General features: G+C 39.4%; 1 protein-coding gene across 1 annotated transcript in view; it reads right to left on the bottom strand.

Annotated features, from left to right (window-relative positions):
* SPTLC2 (serine palmitoyltransferase long chain base subunit 2) overlaps positions 1 to 22,354 on the bottom strand; it is a 110,010-nt gene that overhangs the window by 56,855 nt on the left and 30,801 nt on the right. Inside the window, exons 3-8 of the mRNA XM_059373640.1 lie at positions 14,874 to 15,028; positions 13,041 to 13,189; positions 11,065 to 11,189; positions 5,475 to 5,568; positions 1,937 to 2,042; positions 979 to 1,198 (exon numbers count right to left, since the gene is read on the bottom strand). Of these exons, the coding sequence (XP_059229623.1) occupies positions 979 to 1,198; positions 1,937 to 2,042; positions 5,475 to 5,568; positions 11,065 to 11,189; positions 13,041 to 13,189; positions 14,874 to 15,028 (849 nt within the window). The remainder of the gene's footprint in view (positions 1 to 978; positions 1,199 to 1,936; positions 2,043 to 5,474; positions 5,569 to 11,064; positions 11,190 to 13,040; positions 13,190 to 14,873; positions 15,029 to 22,354) is intronic.

The raw sequence follows: 22,354 nt of genomic DNA, 5'->3' as shown, positions 1-22,354 counted from the left end.
AAGAGTTGTATGCTCTACCAACTGAGCCAGCCAGGCACCCCACTATCTAATTTTAGAACATTTCATTATCTCAGAAAAAAAACCTCATCCCCACCAGCAGTCACCTTCCACTCACCTCATCCCCTCAGCCCTTGGCAACTACTAATCTACATTCTAATTTACCTGTTCTGGATATATCACATAAAATAAATAATATGTGACCTTCTGCGACTGACTTCTTTAAATTAACACAATGCTTTCAAGTTCATCCATGTCGTAGCATGGACATACACTATTTTTTCAACCTTTACTACAAGTTTATATGCTGGGCATATTTATCTCTGTTTTACTGATAAGGAAATGGGAAGGTTAATAAGTGTTTTGCCCCAGGGCTCACAATGTAAGGGAAATATTCAAACCTAGGTCTCTGTCTCACGGTTCAACAATTTCCACCACACCATACTGATTCTCAAATGCCTCAGAGTTCATTACACAATTTTTAAATTGAAAAATACAATGCCTTCTAGTAAACCAGATTATGCAAAATAATCTTTTCCTTCCTGTCTCTATGCTCACCCAAGATGCCTTTGAGGCCAAGGGCGGGGAAACCAGTCTTCTGTTCCCACTGGCTCTCAGAAACTCACTACTTTTGGGAAACCGCGGGTGCAAGTCAAACCCGGAAGAAGACTGGCAAACAGGCAGCACCACTGCGCATCCTTTCACACAAGAGGGTGTTCTGTATGTCAGATCAGCACGTCGTTTAGGACGAAGCTCAAATAAGAAAACAACAAACAATGAACAGAACCAGCCTTTAGTTGCTCAGAATCGCTCACTGAGCAGCTGAAGTGTGAAGCCCGCTGGCAGTGTGAGCCAAAGCCACAAACAAATCCAGATCTCCACATCCTGGTTCGGGATGCTTATCTGCTCCCTGTGAGTCACCAAATGTGGTAGCCAGAAGCACCTGTACCCTTAGCTGCTCAATCCAAAGGGCCTGCTTACCTTCTTCCCCCCGATGTAGCCTCCAGAAGCCCCAAAGCTCTTCGTGAACGTCCCCATCATAACATCCACATCATGAGGATCCAGGCCAAAGTAATCCACCACGCCTCGGCCTGTAGGGCCCAGGGCCCCAATGCTGTGAGCTTCATCCAGGTACAAGTATGCCTTGTATTTCTTCTTAAGAGCAATCACTTCAGGAAGGCGAACAATAGATCCCTCCATGCTGGCAAAATGGATACAAAACACACACATTGAGTCTTTTTAACTCAAAATTAGGAGTTGGCCACCTTACTATTACTATTCCTTTTTCCAACTTTTTTGTTGCTTTTTTAAATGGTTTGACAACTCTGCCCGTGATTTTAAACTGGCAAAGTCAGATGATGCCACAGCTAGGCAGATGTCTAGGGGAAAGGAAACTGGATCTTTTCAAACAAGCACCAGAACAGAATTGATCTTCATTCGCCACAGATGGATAAAGGTCACAGAAGAGTCTTCTAACACGTGCAATTACAGGCAACATTAGATTTTGTATTACACTGCAGATGAAATTAAAATGGCAGAATAAGAGAATAAAAAAGATAGGACATAAGAGAGTAAGTGCAAGGGCTGCAAATAAACCAGAATAAAATCTTTCTTAAAATGACATCATGTAGAATTGGTTTTGACACATTAGAAAACATATTCCAGTTCTTGCCCATACGTACACAAACAGGAGAAAAATAAAGGATGCGAAAAAGAAAGGGGATTTGAAGACCATCAGCATGATGGAAAAAATAAGGAAAAACCAGACAAAAAGACTTCGGTGCTAGTGCTAACTCTGCTTCCAGGTATCTTACTATCAAATCATCAACACTGCCTCCTTAGTGTCCAGAGCAGTCCTGATTCTAGTTCCTTCTGCTTAAAATATTCTACAACTTCCTGGAGCCAAATCAGAAAGATAAGAATAAGAAAGCAGGATTACCTATATATTCCCTCCACAAGGATTAGAATTTTCTTCCAGGGCCTTCGTGTCCGAGGCTGACCATAAACAATGGCATCTTTCAACAGCTTCTCTAGGCTTTGCATATCTGTAGCACACAAAACAGAATTTCAGCACAAAGTACCTTCCTCTTTCTGAACTTTATTTCAGAAATGCAAATACACATTTCTTATTCAGGAAGTGTGTCTCAGACAGCGAAGGACATTAACATAACCAGAACTGAGCAGAAAAAGATAAGGCAAAATGGGTGATCTCCTGCTAGCCTGAATGACAATCTCATCTAAAAGGTAATAAATGTTCACAACCACAGAAATTCCACTAAATGACTGTGGCACAGGCGGTTCCGTTGGGTAGCATGCCTGTGAAATGACCGATGTTTCATGTTAAACATTTGGCTGTTCACTTTTTGTTTTTTTGTATTTGTGGAATCAACTGTATCTTTAATCCTAGTGACTCATTCAGAAATACATGCATAAAGAAGACTGACCAAGAGTGCAAATAAACAAATGCACACACCTCCTAAAAGGCAAATACGGGGGAAAATTCAAAGTAAACGCCCTGCTTCCTTTCACCTAGGATACACTCAATAAACACTTGTCAAACAGCTTTCTCTTAGCAATGGGCTCAAAATACATCAGTCTGGGCATGCATGAGATTACGTGCTAAGAACACTGGCCTTCAGTTGAGACTGTTCCATGTCTGACTTGATCAGCTCTCCTGGTCCTAAGAACGGTTACCAAGCCCAGAAAACAACCTGTCTTGTGCTACAACTGAGGATCGTAATTCTCCTGTTACTGATAAAGGCTGTGAAGACCACTGCCACCACTACAGTAGGCTTTACACTGAAAATGTCTGCCCTGAAATAATGGCCTTAAGGACCTTTGCCCCCAAATCTATGCAATATTAAGTCTGGGGTACATTTAACAGAGGTGGGAGGCACCCCATCATAAAATGTGATTTTATATTCTCTACTGCTCAGGACTGAAAGAGGGGGTTACAAAGTTATCTAATTTTGCCCTTCCCATGAAAGGACTTTGGTTAGGAAACAGAAGTAAGTCAATAAAAACACATACCACAAGTAAGATGGCCAAAGGTTGTGACTGTATTTATACCTTCAGTTACTCATAACAACACAATACGCTACCTAACCCAGAGACGGGATGCTACCCCAGAAAATACTGTGAAGTTGCTATGTCTGCTGCAGACACCAATGTGTGGCGACCAGCAGGAGACAAATAAAAATGCACTCATTGTTTTAGTTTCCTCTGTTTATAGACAGAAAGGAAGAGAAAAATACTGACTCAAAATTTTAGATGAAAGGAAGTACCTATAGTAGAATGCTTGACCGTATCACCTACTTAGGAAAAAGATTCAATTATCTCTCTTGTATTATGCTCCCTAAATTCCATGCAAATTGAAGACTTAAATAAAAAAATATATCACAAAAAAACCACAAAAAGAAAATATAGAAGAGGGGCGCCTGGGTGGCTCAGTGGGTTAAGCCTCTGCCTTCGGCTCAGGTCGTGGTCTCAGGGTCCTGGGATCGGGCCTCGCATCAGGCTCTTTGCTCGGCGGTGAGCCTGCTTCCCCCTCTCTCTGCCTGCATCTCTGCCTAGTTGTGATCTCTGTCAAATGAATAAATAAAATTTAAAAAAAAAAAAAAGAAAATATAGAAGAATAACTTTATGATCTTAAAACAGGGAAGGCATTATGCAAACTCTAAAACTTATAAGACAATAAATGTGCCAACATCAACATTTATTTTTTTTTAATATTTTATTTATTTATATGACAGAGAGAAATCACAAGTAGGCAGAGAGGCAGGCAGAAGGAGAAAGGGAGAAGCAGGCTTCCTGCTGAGCAGAGAGCCAGATGTAGGGCTCGATCCGAGGACCCTGGGATCATGACCTGAGCCGAAGGCAGGGGCTTAACCCACTGAGCCACCCAGGCACCCAACATCAACATTTTAATAAATCTACCAGCAATACACTAAAAACAAAGTTAAAAATGGAACAAAAAATACTGCAACACAGAAGAAAGAATAATTAATAATAAAGGGCCCTTATACTCAGTGGAAAACAGAAACAATTTGAAAATGGCCAATTCACAAAGAAATACAAACACAATTAACTGTATTTAAAAAAACTGTTTAGCATCTAATAATTAAAGAAATAGAAATTAACATGTTATTGACTGATTCCATTAGAAAATATTTTAATTATGGACACTGGGGAGGATATGTGCTATGGTGAGTGCTGTGAAATGTGTAAGCCTGATGATTCACAGACCTGTACCCCTGGGGCAAAACATACATGATATGTTAATAAAAATAATTAAAAAAAATATTTTAAGTGATTCATAATGTCCTATGTCGGCCTGTGAGTACAGTCACTGTCATGTTGTTAAGTAAAAATTTGCATCATACTCAGAGGCAATTTGGAAAAGTCTAAAAATTTTATAACCTTTTAACCAGGCATCCTAAGACTACTAGGAATTTATGTTAAGCCATTAATCCGATCACTGAGCAAAAATGTGAGTAGGTAGTTAGTACTGTTTTTAGTAGAAAAATTGAGAAACGATCTTGATGTCCAAACTGAGGGACGGACTGAACGCGGGCACCTCCGCCCGCCACCCTGGCATTAGGGGAGGAGGAGAGTCCCATGGAGTCAAACGAAGTTCATGATGTGTATAGTAAGCAAGGAGGTTACACAATTGTGTCTAATAATGCCATGGACTTCATAAAACAAAATACTGCTTGTATCATCCTCATTATAAAACATCTTAGATAAGACAAAGACAGAAGGAAGAAAGTTATTAGCATGCATAAGCCTTCCATCCAGAGTACAGATCTCACACTTGGGTATTTATTCTTCCAGACTTTTGTCTGTATGTGTACACATTTTGCCAAAAAAAATGGTATTAGGCGTACAGTTTGGTAATCTTTCCTTCCTACACGTGAGTATTTTAACTACAAAAGTTACTTTTGTATTGTTAATCGTTATTTTGCTAATACACCAGACACTTCCACTTAGGGAGAACGTTCTGGCAGTGCCATCTTCCTCCGTGCCTCTACAGCATCTGCTCGCATCTATAGTCCAGTATCTGTTCTGTATCAGTGGTATTCCACTAGTGGTTTCTCTATAGTCTCTTCATTAACCAGTTGGAGATCCTTAAGACAAGACCCTGCTTTTTATTCATCTCAGTAGCCCTGGTGTTACAGAAAGATACACCATAGGCATCTAGTAAACACACACGGAACGAGTGACTTGTGAACAAGGAAGATGAAAGAGTTGAAAGTTAAGTAAAAGGAAAATGTGGTACTTTGTACTAAAAGGCTTCCTTCAGCCTCTATTTCTAATGAGGAAGAGGGTAACTTTTAAAGGACTGGACCAGAAGGACATTTTAAATGTTGTTACATGCTTCATTTGTATCTCCCATTATTAATGTAACTAATGTTACCACTGCCATTAACACAGAGAATATGAAACACTAAGGCCTGCAGTGAAGTCATCAAACTCACTGTTGTGTTTGAAGATTCGAATGGTTGCTCCTGAGAGTCTGGCTCCTAGAACCAGCGATGCGTGGTTCAGCTCATCACTCAGAATCAGGCAACCCTGCAAAACCACCAGCACAGAAAGGTCAGAAGCTAGGGGGAAAGCCTTACTTACACAAATGACAAAATGCTAAAATCATTAATATGCTATTTTATCAAGGAAAGCTTATACAACAGCAGAATTATCAATTTTAAGAAGAAAGGTATACATATTCTTGTTTTGCAAAATTAACTTGGAAGCAGATACAAAATTCTAGCCTTTTAATTTCTTCAGTCCCGTGACAGACTTAAATATTCAGATATGCAGAAAGAGGCTTTTATTTATACCTAAAATCTGATGTATCAGATAGTATTCGTAGGGTGTCAGTTTTCCTGGTTTGACGGTATTCCGTATGAGTTTGGGTATGATGTACTACTACTCATGGGAAAAGATAGGGGACAAGGGCGCTGAGGGAGTAGAGCATTCTTCCTCTCACTCCTAATAATACCTCCCAATTCAATAAGGATTCCACTTACTAATACTCTCCCCACTGACATGAAGTGTAGGCCTCAATTTTGCCTTTAAAATCCCTCAATAAGCTCTACTTTAATATATCTACATGAGTTTCTCCTAAGGCAACAAGAAAAGGCTGAGGGATTTTATTTCATCCCAGGTTCCTACTCTTCCACAGATCAGGCCCTTCAAACCATTATGATGTGAACTCAGCAACAGGTTTTTCTGCCAACAGTATCCTCAAAATACCCAATTAGATTTTAAGACTAAGTTGCAGAAAGTTGTTCTCAGGAGAACAAAAGAAAGAAGACAGATAAACACACACACACACCCACACACTGATTTTAACAAAATATTCTTAGAGGAATACTTAAATTTTAACAGCAGATGTCTAATTTTTACTGTGAGCCAAGTTTTTATTATATTATTAATTAAAGATTTTATTTATTTATTTGACAGAGAGAGACAGTGAGAGAGGGAACATAAGCAGGGGGAGTGGGAGAGGGAGTAGCAGGCTCCCTGCTTAGCAGGGAGCCCAATGTGGGACTCCATCCCAGTCCCTTGGGATAACCAGAGGCGAAGGCAGACCCTTAACTACTGAGCCACCCAGGCACCCCCAAATCTTTGATTATTAAAATAAAAAGCTACTTTGTTAAAAATGTGCGCATTAAAAAGAAGTAGAGTTGGAGGTAGCAGTAAGGGCTGATGGGTTTTAAAATGTATATGTAATGTATACACATGCACGCAGTGTATGCATGAGTTAAGCATATATGCAGATATTTTTCTAGCTCTTTGCACTGAGGGACAAGAAGCAGTGACACCCAAGTGGCCATAAACACAACAGACCTTGATTTCTAAATACCATCCTCCAGTAAAAACAAAAACAAAAACACCAGGGCTGAAAGAACTGGTTGATCCCCAAACTAAAATAGGTTTTGAAGAAAGAAAAAAAAAGAAAGAAAGAAAGAAAAAAAGAAGGAAAAAAAAAAAGCCCAGAACCTCTTGTCCTGCTACAAATTAAGAAAGTGCTCTTGGGGGCGGGGTGGAGTGGTGGGGTGGCGGTAGGATAAGCGCACAGTCAAATGGCACAGGAGCCCATGTGAAAGATCTCCCAAAGGCCAAAACTGGAACAACTTCAGCAACAAAATAAAGGGCAACCGTGTTGGACCCAAATAATAAAATATTCATGAATTTCTACTAATATAAATGAATAGGGGAGAAGCAACAATTCTGCCTTCGGAAGAGTCAAGATAATGAAAGACAAGGAAAGACAGGAACTGTCACACACTAGACACGGAGGAGATCCCATGAACATCAACAGAAAATGGTATTGGTAGAAAAACCTGGTGAAATTGAAATAAGTTCTGTACTTCAGTTAATTGTATTATATCAAGCTTAGTTTTTGGGTTTGATAAATTCTACTGCTGTATAAGATATTAACATAAAAGGAAACTTACAGAAGGGTATACATGAACTCTGTATTCTTTTACAACTCTTCTGTAATGCAAAGTTAATCTTTGAAAAAAGTTAAAAATGGGAAAAAAAAGGCGAGGAGGGTGCAGAAAACAAAGAGATACTGAATTTCTCTTCTGCAAATCTCCAAACCCTTTACTTAACCACTCCTGGCATTCCATTATACCTTAAAAGGATGCCCCTCCTTCCTCTCCATACAATTTTATTTTCTTCTCTTTCCTGCTCATTTTTTTTCTGACAAAATCTGCAATATAACTTGCTATGTGCCTCCTTTTAGACAGCCTTATTCACCATTTCAATGTATCAATCTACTATGATGCTCTATTATATCCTTAGTTCAAAAATAAAATAAAAATTAAATGTCAGCAGTTAAATGCTAAGTGCTTAATATGTTCCGGGCATTAGGTTAAGGGTTTTAAAGGCATTATTACTTTTAATCCCCATTTAAAAAAAATCTATGAAGCAGGTACTATTATTATCCCCACATTACATAAGAGGAAACTCCCTTTTAGAGGAGTTACAGATATTGCTCAAGGTCACAAGCCTAATGAGTGACTCATTAGAAAGCTTCTGCTTCCAGAACACATGCTCTTAATCTATAATATACTGTCTCCGCCTGCCTTTAAAATCAACCACCTCACATAGAAACTTAGTATCAGATTCAAAGAAATATTAAAACTGGATTAGTTCCTGCCTTTAATGGATTAAATGATACTTAGTAACATTTAACTGTAATGTTTGATTTGAAAGATAAATCTTTAAGGTAGTATCTTCCAAGTCTGTATATAAGATCTCTAATTCTATGTGATTAGTTTCTTTCTTTCTTTTTTTTTTTTTAAAGATTTTATTTATTTATTTGACAGAGATTACAAGTAGACGGAGAGGCAGGCAGAGAGAGAGAGAGAGAGGGAAGCAGGCTCCCCGCCGAGCAGAGAGCCTGACGCGGGACTCGATCCCAGGACCCTGAGACCACGACCTGAGCTGAAGGCAGCGGCTTAACCCACTGAGCCACCCAGGTGCCCCTATGTGATTAGTTTCTGAACATCCAGGAAAGAACAGGATGAGATCATTTAACCCTCTAGTGTGAAAAATTCTGAGAAATTCCAAATAAGAATCTCAAGACTTATACCACTCAAACGCAGGACAGGAAAGTATTATAATCAATGTGAAGTCAAAGAACCATATATCTATGTCTTTCGAGGTATCTGTCCATTGTATCTAAATTGTTGAATTTACCAACATAAAGCTGTTCTTAATATATCCTTGTTATCCTTTTACTGTCTATCGGATGTGTAGAATGATGGACTCTTTCTCATTCCTGCTACTGGTAATTTGTATCTTCTCTATTTTTTACCCTTACCAGTCTGGCTAGAGATTTATCAATTTTATGCATTTTCTCAAAGAACCACCTTTGGGGGGCACCTGGGTGGCTTAGTTGGTTAGTTGGTTTGCCTTTGGCTCGGGTTATGATCCCAGGGTCATGGAATCGAGCCCTGGGACTGGCTCCCTGCTCAGGAGGGAGCCTGTTTCTCCCTCTCTGTCTCTCAAATAAATAAATAAAATCTTAAAAAAAAAAAAAAAAAAAAAGGAACCACCTTTGCTTTCACTCATTTTTCCTAATTCATTGATTTCTGGATTTGGCTTTATTTTATCCTTCCTCTATTTGAAATCTTTGGGTTTAATCTGCTGTTCTTTTTTGAAGTCCATATGTAGAAGGCAGATTCAAAACTTTTCTTCTTTTCTTATTATAAGCCCTTAAAGCTATATATTCCATTTGAGTATTGTTTTAGCTTCATCTCACATACTGTAACATGCTACATTTCTATTTAGCTCAAAGTATTTTCTATTTTTTCTTTCTTCTTTGACTTATGGATTATTTGGAAGTATGTTGTTTAATTTTCAAATATTTGAGGATTTTCAGATATCTTTGTGTTACTGATTTCTAATTTAATTCTATTATGATCAGAGAACACACTATGAACAATTTAAATTTTTAAAAATTTGGGGCGCCTGGGTGGCTTTTCAGCTCGGGTCAGGATCCCAGGGTCATGGGATCGAGTCCCGCATCAGGCTCTCTGCTCAGCTGGGAGCCTGCTTCCCTTCCTTTCTCTGCCTGCCTCTCTGCCTGCTTGTGATCTGTCTGTCAAATAAATAAATAAAATCTTTTAATTAAAAAAAATTTTTTTTTAATTTGTTAAGGCTTTTTTAATGGTCCAGAAAATGGTCTATCTTGGTAAATGTTTTGCTGTTGTTAGGTGAAGTGTTTCATAAATGTCAATTAAGTCAAGTTGGTTTTGATAGTGTTTTTCAAGTGTTCCATAACCTTACTGAATTTCTGTCTAGTTCTTCTATCAATTATTCAGAGAGTGGAATGGAGAACTGTAATAAAAATTATGTATTTTGTCCATTTCTCCTTTCAATTTCTTCCAATTTTTCCTTCATGTACTTTGAAGCTCTATTGTAGCTCTATTATTAGGTACCTAATTTAATTAGGTACATAACAATTTAAAATTGTTATGTCTTGGGGTACCTGGGTGGCTCAGTGGGTTCAAGCCTCTGCCTTCGGCTCAGGTCATGATCTCAGAGTCCTGGGATCAAGCCCCGCATCAGGCTCTCTGCTCGGCGGGGAGCCTGCTTCCCCTACTCCCCGCCTGCCTCTCTGCCTACTTGTGATCTCTCTCTGTCAAATAAACAAATACAATCTTTAAAAAATAAAAATAAATAAATAATAAATAAAATCACTATGTCTTTTAGGGGCGCCTGGGAGGCTCAGTCAGTTAAGCATCCAACTCTTAATTTCAGCTCAGGTCTGGTCTCAGGGTCATGGCACTAAGCCCCATGTTGGGTTCCGCACTGGGTGTAAAGTCTGCTTGAGATTCTCTCTCTTTCTCTCTGCCCCTCCTGACCCCCCAATTTGTGCACTTGTGTGTGTGTGCCCACACTTTCTCTAAAAAAATAAAAAATAAAACAAAAACCTTCAGGGCCCTTTCAAGCTGAGAGTGCCAACCCTCTAAAATATGACTTACAAAATCTCTTATCTCTTCTCTCCTTAACTACCCCCTTACAAACTCTACCCACACACAAACTTTTATTACTATTATTACTATTATTTTTAATCTTCATTATTATTTACTTATATTATTACTTTTAACCTGTATCATTGCATGTATTTTACATATATACACATATTTTGCCCATGTATCTCTGAGCAACATGCATTATGATAAGAACAAGTATTAGGGTACCCATGTATTTTCATATGTTAAGTAACCTTCCAATTTAAACATTCTTTCTTTTAAAATTTTAGCCTTTTATGAAATTTTTTATTTCTCAGAATCCCTTTCAAAACTGTATGAAATGAAGAAGGCAAGAGTCATCTAATGGAAGAGAAAGAATCATGGGTTCTAGCAAGAAAGCTTCAACTGATAAAGTCTCCTTGGGATTTACTTATCGAAAATTAGTGACAGAAATATCTTTGGGTAGACCACGTGTAGTCTGAAGTTTACAATAGCCTTGGGCTTGCTGTGTATGCTTTACAAAACAAAACAAAATATGCAAGAATATTTTCATAAACGACAGTCTAAGTCTTACTTTGCCAACAAGAGCAGGAATGTTCATTGAATTTGTTGCAAATCCCATGCCATATGCCATAGCCGCTTCTACTCCCAAGAAACTCGCCACAAGCTTTTCTAGCTCTTCATGCTTGTCCAGGTTTCCTGCACGGAAAAGTTAATGAAGTTAATACCACTAAATCCCAAATTTAAGAACCACTCATTACTTTATAAAAAGAAATCATAAGCTACATGGGACGACCTTTTCAGACTAAGCTCCATGGGAGAGTATTATGAAGAGAAAGGGCTGATCATGGACACCGTAGTTGAACACATTCAGATTCGCCACCTGGGAGGGAATTCCTGTAAAGAAAAAGTTGCCAACAATTTCTCCCATCCCTTCTGACACATGCCAGTTCCAATCTAAGCCTTAAGAGCCTTGCAACATCTGCTTTTGTACTTTTAGAGTCAGCTACCATGTAAAATAGTCTAACTAGATGTTGTAAAGAGAGGCCACAAGGAGAGAGAGAGGCTCTGGAGGACAAGAGACTATATGGAAGTGGAATGCAGGGCTCAGTGAGGCCTCACCTCATCCCACTACATGGCTGAGGTGCCAAACATGTAAGTGAAGCTGTCCTGGATCCTCTGACTTTGTCCAGAATGCCCCGCCCATACCACATGGAGTCAAGATAAATGCCAAGCCCTCCCCAAATTGCGGCATCACAAGCAAATAAATGTTTTCTGTTTTAAGTCACTAAGTTTTAGAACGATTTGTTATGTAGCAAAAGACAAATTAAAAAGCAACCCCCCTCACTTTGTACTGTGATTTTATATCAATACTCAAATCCTTAAGGACCAAACAAGACTGATCAATGATACTGGCTAAATTCAGAAAAGAGGATGAGAAAAAAGACTGCTGAACTAGGATGCTGCATGTTCTCAAAGCTTTAATCAAGTCATTTAACCTCTCTGGGCTTCAGTTTCTGCTAAATACCAGTAATAATATTTGCTCTGTCTACCCCATGATACTGTTGTGAGGATCAAGAGAGAGAATAGGTTCAAGCAATTTATAAAGTATAAAGTGCCATAAAGATGTAAGGTTTGACTACTATATGTCATCATGGCACCATGCTCCTTGGCCACATCATTAAGGACCCTGAGTGGAAATGACCCAGCTACATTTGCCAGTCTTTGGACCCACAAGAAATAATGAGGAATTATTGTTTTAAATAATTCTGGGGTGATTCCTGGTAACAAATATCCTGGAAGTTGCCTTATAATTTCTGTAGTTTTTAGTTCTCTCAAACAAAATCGAAGAATCTGAAATCTTCCTATGAACAAAAATTAATTCTCTTTAGGGGCTCCTGGGTAGCTCAGTTGGTTAAACGCCTGCCTTTGGCTCAGGTCATGATCCTGGGGTCCTAGGTTCGAGCCCCGCATCTGGCTCCTTGCTCAGCCTGCTTCTCTCTCTGCATTCGCACTATCTCAAATAAATGAATAAAATCTTAAAAAAAAATTAACTATCTTTACATAAATCTGTTCACCTTTACATTTTATAGATTTACACTAGTAATAAAAACAGTTAACATTTACTGAGTGTTTACCATGTCACAAGCACTTTACCTGAATTAGCTGATTTAATTCTTCAAACAGTCCTATAAGATAGGAATTATTATCAGTCTCCAATTACTGGTATGGAAACACATTAACCTTCATATATCCATGAAGTCAGTACTAGTAAGTGGCACCCTTAACCACTATAATTTGTAAAAGTCAACATTAAAGTTATAAATGAATCAAATGTTTATGGAATCTTTCTAGACCCACTTTATTATACAATGGAAAAGGTAAATATGTCTCAAAATGTGTTGAAAGCTTTAAAATCATCCATTACTTCAAAAACTATACGGCAAAGTACGTATTTGGATGCTTACTATTCTAGCTCCGTACCAGCATTATTCCCTCCTGAGTAGCACAGTGGAGAACATCAGCTGGTCAAACAGAGCCTGCGCTTACCGATTTCCTGCCGAGTGCTACACACTCCGACTCCATACTCCTCTAGGACTTTGGCAGCTGCTTCTTGACATGATCCTGTATTCCGTGCAAAGCCAAGATAGTTGTAGGAACCCATGTTTATAACGCCTTTAATTATATTCCCTGTGTACCTGTATTTCAATAGCATAAAAGTTCATGAAACTCATGAGCAAATCAAACACTTACATGTGATAATAAACATACTGGTAATACAAAAGGAAGCACAATATATAGGAAATGAGATTATTACAGCCTCAGTGACAAGTAGCTCAAACTTACTACCAATTAAGAAAATGAAAACTAAAATACTAATTTTTGCTTATCAATAATGATAAAGATTTAAAGAATGACCATATCCATGTTAGCCAGGATAGTCTCATATACTGTAGATAAGAGTATCAGCCAGTACTTTTTTCTTTTTTTAGAAGGCACTTTGGCAGTACTTATCATTTAAAAGACATACACACACCTTAACTCAGCAATTTCCACAAACATATGAAAAAATACATGCATAAAGATCCTTTAAGAGTCACTACACAATGGGGCACCTGGGTGGCTCAGTCAGTTTAGCATTCGACTCCTGAGTTTTGGCTCAGGTCATGACCTCAGGGTGGTGGGACCGAGCCCTGAATTGGGCTCTGTACTCAGCAGGGATTCCGTTTGAGATTCTCTCCTTCTCTCTCTGTGCCTCAACTAACCCCCCCCCCGCCCCCACCGAACCTTGCACCCTCTCTCTTAAATAAATAAAGTAAAATCCTTAAAAAAAAAAGTCACTACACAATTTATCTGTCATGTCCCTTTCCCAGGCACACAGACCAGTGACATCCCACATGTGGAAGCTCCAACAGCCTGGGCCCACAAGTGAGAACAACATGGTTCAGAGGCTCCACCAACCTAAGGCAGACACAGAGTATGAACAAGAAATAAACTGTTCTGTTTGATCTCTGAGGTTTTGAGGTTTTTAACAAAGACTGATGCAGCCCAACATCTATATACTATATACGGCTATACTCTGGGATAATCAGTAGCCACTACTAATAATGAACTTGCTGTGAATACAGATTACCTGCATTTTAGCAAGTAAAAAAGCAAGACATAAAATGATTTCTGTAATATGATCCCATTTTTATAAATCAAAAACTACCTATATGTCACTCCACAGATTCACTACATACATGCCCCACAAAAAACATCTGGAGGACTCCTACACAACAAACGGGTAACAGTGGTCACCTCTGGGGAATGAAGACTTGTGGAGAAGTGGGTTTGCAGAACGGAAATGGTTAGTTGTCATGGGGGAACATTTCATTTATCTGTATTATTTGTCTTTAAAAAACAAAAAAACAATGCAACCATGTAATACTTGTGCAATCTAAATTATAAAATTTTACGAATATGAAAAGTTTTCCAAACTATTCAATCTATTTAAGTAAAACCATTTCATATGTCCTTCAATCATTTGAGAACTCAGAATACCCAGAAGTAAATTCAGACACTTAATTCTGGTAAGTGGTGTAATAGGACACCACTGTTTATTATTGTTATTGTTGTTTTTCTTTCTAGTAAGTCAAATTTTGTTTTCAATTATAACCCAACACAGTATCAAATGAAATAGAAAAATGCATTTTAAAAATCCAGATAACAAAAAAAATCTGGTAACAACGAACAATATGCAAGGAAACGAAGTGTGTTGTACTGTACTCTCAGCTTCTACTCGCTTTAACAGATTACTCAATTTGCAACAGGATGCATTCTGAAGTGAAGAATTTTTTTTTTTTCTTGCTGTCAAGAAATAATTTCCCAACTGAGACTCACTTGAAGGACCAGTTGTAATCATGAGACTGCCTCTCCATGATGTCCACCCTGGCTCCGGGCACACTGCAGATCGGCCGGTTCCAGTTGTCTCTAATCCTCATGTAGAGGTTCCTTGTATAGAAGTTTTCGAAATCCTGATACAATGACACAAAGTCCTGCCAACAGATGGTGAAATACCATGAATTTAACTGAATCACCTTAGAAAATTTTTACAACCTCCCCTCCCATGTTGCAAGAGTGCTTGAGAATGAGAGGTCAATTACATTGAATTAAGTGATAAGGAAAACATTTGCAAAGGCATCAATTCTTTACGTTTAAACAACTTTAAAACAACTCTGGGAGCATCTGACGGGCTCCATCAGTAAGAACATGCAACTCTTGATCTCAGGATCATGAGTTCAAGCCCCACAATGAGCACAGAGATTACTTTAAAAAAAAAAAAAAAGTAAAACAACTCTTAATCAGGTGAATGTCACTCAGCTCTGGTGGTTAACCTGTATGACATGGTTGTAAATAACTATCTGACTGCATGAATATAAAGCCAAAGAAATTAACTCAATTAGTAGGCGTCATAAAAATAAAACTTAGTTGTACAATTCTGTCATCTAAATGGTTTTCCTTGCTAATAACCTCAAAAAGACTTCTCTTCTGCCTCCCAAGTCATATATTGGGAAATGCCATTAAAAAAAACCACTATAATTTTGGGACGCCTGGGTGGCTCAGTTGGTTAAGCAGCTGCCTTCGGCTCAGGTCATGATCCCAGCGTCCTGGGATCGAGTCCCACATCGGGCTCCTTCCTCAGCAGGGAGCCTGCTTCTCCCTCTGCCTCTGTCTGCCATTCTGCCTGCCTGTGCTCGCTCTCTCCCTCTCTCTCTGATAAATAAATAAAATCTTTTTTTTTTAATATTTTATTTATTTATTTGACAGAGAGAAATCACAAGTAGATGGAGAGGCAGGCAGAGAGAGAGGGAAGCGGGCTCTCTGCTCAGCAGGGAGCCCGATGCGGGACTCGATCCCAGGACCCTGAGATCATGACCTGAGCCGAAGGCAGCGGCTTAACCCACTGAGCCACCCAGGCGCCCTAAATAAATAAAATCTTAAAAAAAAAAAAAAACACTATAATTTTAGGTTCAAACAAGAAAAGCACTTCTGGAATTAAAATTCCAGCCTCTGCAGATTTTTGAGGATCAAAGTGAAAAACTTCCAAAGAAAAATGATAAACAAGAAACACTTAAAGATAGTTTATATAGAAAGATATCTATCTCAGCTTTCTTTCCCTTGATGGGATTTAAAAAAAAAAAAAGATTCTTACGATGAATTCCCATGACCAGGTACTTAAAGCTCTCCCTTCTACTAGGAAATAAGTTACACTAAAAATTAAGTCTATAAAAAATAATCTGGGTGGAGCTAAAATGAATGCATAATGTCATGTCCCATGTGGTATGACCACTGCTCAGAACATGATCAGACCACATTAGATCAACTCAACTACTGAAGATAAGGAGTAAACCAAACAAAAAGAAAACTATACTATAGTTTTACTATAGTTAGCAAACTGCTGGACTTCCAGCCTTGAGTTCTGGACTTACATTAAATAAGCTAATCAGAAACATTCAAGTTTAAGCCTTATTTTGTAACATCAATTGCTAAAGAAGACTCTTCATAAAATTTTATAATCAACAACTTTCTATGACATTGGGCTCTAAAGTAATCAGTAGATAAAATCTTAAATTAAGCTAAGCAGAGTCAGAAAGTACTCTTAGGAATGTACAAGTACCTGATACCATCTCAACATTTACATTTCCTTAAGAGAAAATATCCATAAATAACCTATCACAATTGGAAACTTACTACTTAACTGGTATATCCCTTTTGATAGTCTCCTCTTCCAACAAGAATACTGAGTGACTGAAAACTGGAACAAAGACATCCAAATTCTAATTTAGGACTTTTCCTTGGCTACTATTCACACGCATTTATTTCCCAAAGGAAAAAACAAAACGAAACCAAAAAGTTGTTTTCAATCCTTTTCAATTCACACCAAATAGGGTAAACAGTACTAAACACTGTACATTAATGGCAAAAGTATTAACTCAAACACCTGAGAGAAATTCTCCATCACAAATTTTTATTAGCAACAAAGAGCACTATTTTTGTTTTTACTATATAAACATCAGAAAACAGTTAAAAAGTCTGATCCCATCTACCAGAAGGCTTACCAAACCCCAGTATAGAAAGAAGGCTGCAGGCAGCTCTGGGTAACCAGTGACCTAGCGCTGTGTGGCTGGGAGGGGCGAGAGAAAGGCGTTCAGATCTCCGTAACAGAGACTGCCAACATCAGGGAGCTCACTGCTCATTGTTCATCCTTACAATAAGAGAACAACTAAGTCCTTGATTTGGGAACAGACTTGATGGGGAAGTTGCCACAGTGAGGGATGTTAGAGACCAAAGGCAGCTGGGACAGAATGGCAGAAGAGAACACCCATGCCCAGGGTAGCAGTCTGACTACAGCTGGAGAGTTTACTGGAGAGAGCTGAAAGACAGCTACCCAAACTCCCTACAACTTAGTAATGAAGAATGGGAATGGAACACTATTCAGGGTTCTAGTTCTAGGCAACAAGGGTGAGTGCCTATTTCCAAAAATATCTCATACAGGTTAAATATTCAAGGACTAGAGGACAGACAGTTCTCTCTGCAAACTATGACACCCCCACTACACCTGCCCTCACCCTCCCATCCTGTCCCCCATCCCACTCTCCATCCCCACCACCCCCTTCTTCCTCCTCAGTTTAGTCACTGGGAAATGACTTTAGTCAGGGCCAACCTAATACTTGTTTGCTTGGTCACTGAACAAACATTTATTGAGCTGTCCTTTCCAGGCACTAAGGTAGTAGGCATTAGGGATAAAAATGAGTAAGACACAAACAACCTCCACACTCCCAAGATCTCTTAGTGGAGCAGAGTGGAGTGGCACACAAAGGAAGGTGAAATACAGTGTAACAAGCACTCTAAAGGGACACTTGCCCAGACAAGAGTACTGAACTGGTAAGTGAGAGGCAATGATAAGAGTCAAGTGCAAAGAGCCTCCATGCCCTGTTTGAACTTGATGCACTCATGCACATGCTTCCTCAAGACCTTTCAGTGAACCCATATACTAGCAGGTATCCATGATAAACAGAGAACAGTGTCTCGTCAAGGCTACACTCTGGATTGCTGGATGTGAAGGACCCTGGTAAGTGACTTCTACCAGTAGCCTCAGAGAAAACTTCAAATTCATGGATTTGTTCATTCGGGATCATTGAAGACCTTACCAAAAGTAGTCTGGAGTCATCTTAGTAATTAGCCAATAAATATCTTCTATTGGTTGAAGTTGAGTCTTTTAGAAAACATCCTATACTCTTTTAAATAAATAGGTACCACCTATTCTAGCCCCTGTGCAGGCCGAAAGAGCACAATGGAAAAGGCTGAGTACTAGCACTTCCAGAAGCTGACTTCATCATAACAATTGCCCATGGTTGTTAAGAGCAATTCTGGCCCAACACAGATGTCCAAATATGATGATAACAAAGACGATGCTAATCACAACAGCAGCCAGAGTTCCCATCTGAGTACTTAGGATACTTACGGTACGTCTTCTATTACATACATTTGTTCTTTAATACCCCTGCACCCTCTTAAAAAAGATATTACTCCAATTTCAGAAAGATAAAATGACTTTCCCAATTAGGGAACCAGCCAGAGGCAGAGCTAGGAACTGATTCAGGTCTTTTCACTCCAAAGTCTATGCCCATACATTTCCATGGCACACAATTTTGTCTGAAAGGTTTGTATGTCACAGCTTGTTGAGCTGCCTGACTCAATGATGTGCATCCCAATTTGCTTGGCCTAACATCTGATCACAAGAAATTCTACTTCGTCTGAGGGTGCTAAGATGCTTATGTATCTGGCAAAGATAAGGATGCTTCAAAACTCTCAACCACTGAAAGTGGAGACAGGGAATGACATTTCAAAAGTAAAGACTGCTGTTTTCTTAGATCTGAAACTGAGTCATCTGTGTGTTCGTATGTGCATGATTACACATACACACACAACCCTGACTATGAATACTTCAAAAGACTCAACACTTTTCACTGTTATTATCACCACTCCCAATATTATTATCTTAAACATTTACTGAATGTTTAAGAAGTACAAAGCACTCTTCTAGGCAGTGGGTGTACAATAGTAAACAAAAAGACAAAAATAATCTCTGCCCTTGTGGAATTTACATTTTGGTGGAAGAGAAAGATACTAAGCAAGACAAATGTATAAAATATAAAGGATCTTAAACAGTGAAAAATGCTAATAGAAATAAAAATCACATAGGAAGGGGGCTATAAAATGCTGGAACCATGCTAAAACTTGGTGAGGGTGGCCAGAGTAGAATAAAGGAAAAGGAAGTGAAGGAACTTGCCGTTTGACCATCTGGAGGAAGAGCTTGCCTGGCAGGCAGACAGCTGGTGCAACAGCAGTGGGGCAGGAGTGTACCCGACATACCAGGGAACTCCAAAAGGCCAGTGAGGCTGGAGCAGATGAGTGAAAGGCTAAGCAGGAGCTGATGTCCAGGTTGAGTAGTTAGGATTTCCTAATGGGCTACATATGCTGTGTGGCAGAAAGTAGAGTCAAGGCTCTCACTGCGGTTTTCAGCCTCAGCAACGGCAGAAGAGAACCGTCATCCATAGAGATGAGGAATAGAGCCAGCTGGTCGGAGGGATGTCAGCTCAGTTTTAGATATGTAAAGTCTGAGATGGCTGTGTGGGGATGTCAGATGGGCAGCTAGATACCCAGGTGTAGAGTTCAATGAGGAAGTCAGTGCCAGAGATACAAACATGGAAGTTATGAGCATACAGAGGTACCCAAAGCCATGATGATGGATGAAATCACCAAGGAGTGTATGCAGATGAGATGAAGACCAATGATGAGGCCACTGCCATACCCATTTCAACATTCAGAACTTGGGCTGATGAGAAGGATCTAGCAAGAGAGAATGAGAGTGGCAGGAGAAAAACCAGGCAAGTATAATGCTTGAAAACCAACCAAGTAAGCAAAATGCTTCTGGAAGGAGAGTGATCAATTCTGTCAAATGCGACTGGCAGACCAAACAAGGTACAGACTGAGTAAGGAACGTGAGATTTTGCAACACGGGTGTCATGGGTGATCCTAAGAATCAATTTAGCTGAAGTGGTAGGTGTAAAATCCTGACTGGAGTTGAGTTCAGTAAAGAACCGGAAGCAAGATCCTGGAAACACCTACGTCAAAGAATTTTACTCTAAAAGGAAGAAAGACGGGTGTCTGGCTGGCTCAGTCGTCAGGACATGGGACCCTTGATCTTGGGGTCGTGAGTTCAAGCCTCACTGGGCGTACAGCTCACTTAAGCAAGTAAGTAAGCAAATAAATAAGTGTACGTGCGTTAGAAGGAACGAAACAGTAGATGGAGGAGAAAGGATCAAGAGAAAGTTTGTGGGTTTTTTTGTTTTTGTTTTTTTGTTTTATTTTTTTAAAGACTTTATTTATTTATTTGACAGAGAGAGAGATCATTAAGTAGGCAGAGAGGGAGGCAGAGAGAGAGGGGGAAGCAGGCTCCCCGCTGAGCAGAGAACCCAATGCGGGGCTCGATCCCAGGACCTTGAGACCATGACCCGAGCTGAAGGCAGAAGCTTAACCCACTGAGCCACCCAGGCGCCCCAGAAAGTTTGGTTTTAAGATGGGAAAAATAACATGTCTATGCTACTGGGAACGATCTGGAAGAGGACAAACAGATGCGACGCTGATCCACTAGACTCCCAATGGCCAAAATGGAACGTGTAGTAAACAGCAGCCGAGCACTGGCCGGTCACCACGTGTTGTCTCTGACGAGCTCCATGGGATGACCAGATTTAAGTAGGGCAGATATTTACTACCAAAGCTGTCATGGTATTTTCAAAATGCTTTCATGAGAAAAATATATAAAACCAAAATATAGCTTAAAATGTAACAAAACTTCAACAGGGTTTCTTCAACTGGGACCAAAGAATTGTGGAGGGCTTGTGGGTAGTCTTAAGAATCTAGGAATCCTATTTTTTTAAAGTTTATTTCTTCCTTCTGATAAAACACTTTAAATCAGTTTACCTGTTTAGCACCCTAACGGAACTCAATTAAACTTGGAACGACTTAGGATATTAGGGCACCAGATCTTTTTAAATTTTTGCATTCTCAGTGAGTAGTAAAAAACAGTTCCAAATTTTTAAATGCAAAGAGTAGCTCAAAAGATAGAAGGCTAAAGATTCAAAAGACCCCAAAAAAGCACAGGAGGGGGGCACCTTGCTAAAAAAAAAAAGCTGCACTGTTGCTCTGAACAGAAAAGCCCAATGAGTAACAGGGACACATCTGCAAATCTATACATGTCACCAGTGCAAAAGAATGAAGTGGTTCTCGGTGACAAAACTCCTTAAAAAGGTTTACTTGGCATACAATTTTGTGCCAGTGAGAAGTCCATAGAGTAAGTAAAAATAGAAGACTGTCGTATATGATGGAATACGACCCAGCACTAAAAAGGAATGAACTACTGAAATCTACAATAGTGTGGACGAACCTCAAAAAGACTCCTCTGAATGAAAGGGGCAGACACACAAGATCACACACTGTACGATCCCATTTTCAGGAAACATTTAGACATAGTCGCCTAGTGTAATGAGGGGGAGTAATGAGTTACTGCTGATGGGTATAGGATTTCCTTTTCAGATGATAAAAATGTCATAAAATTAGATTACGGTGCAGGCTACACACCTGTGAAAATACAGTTGACCCTTGAACATGGGTTTGAGCGGTGCAGGACCCCTACACACCGTTTTTTTGGTTTGTTTGTTTTTAAAATTTATTTACTTATTTATTTGACACAGAGAGAGAGATCACAAGTAGGCATAGAGGCAGGCAGAGAGAGAGGAGGAAGCAGGCTCCCTGCTGAGCAGAGAGCCTGACGTAGGGCTTGATTCCAGGACCCTGAGATCATGACCTGAGCCAAAGGCAGAGGCTTAACCTACTGAGCCACCCAGGTGCCCCCACACAGGTTTTTTCCAATAAATACAGTTAGTACAGTACTCAAAATGTATTTTCTCCTTATAATTTTCTTTTTTATTTTTTAAAGATTTTATTTATTTATTGGACAGACAGAGATCACAAGTAGGCAGAGAGTCAGGCAGAGAGAGAGGAGGAAGCAGGCTCCCTGCTGAACAGAGAGCCCGATGTGGGGCTCGATCCCAGGACCCTGCGATCATGACCTGAGCCGAAGGCAGAGGCTTTAACCCACTGAGCCACCCAGGCGCCCCTCTCCTTATAATTTTCTTAATAACGTTTTCTTTTCTCTAGCTTACTGTATTGTACAATACAGTATATAATAAATACAACTTACAAAATATGTGTTAACTGTTTATGTTATCAGCAAGGCTTTGGGTCAACAGCAGGCT

This window comes from Mustela nigripes, chromosome 13 (assembly GCF_022355385.1).
Source record: "Mustela nigripes isolate SB6536 chromosome 13, MUSNIG.SB6536, whole genome shotgun sequence".
NCBI lineage: Eukaryota > Metazoa > Chordata > Mammalia > Carnivora > Mustelidae > Mustela > Mustela nigripes.
Note: the sequence above shows the minus strand (reverse complement) of the source record. Positions and strands in the feature narration are given on the sequence as shown.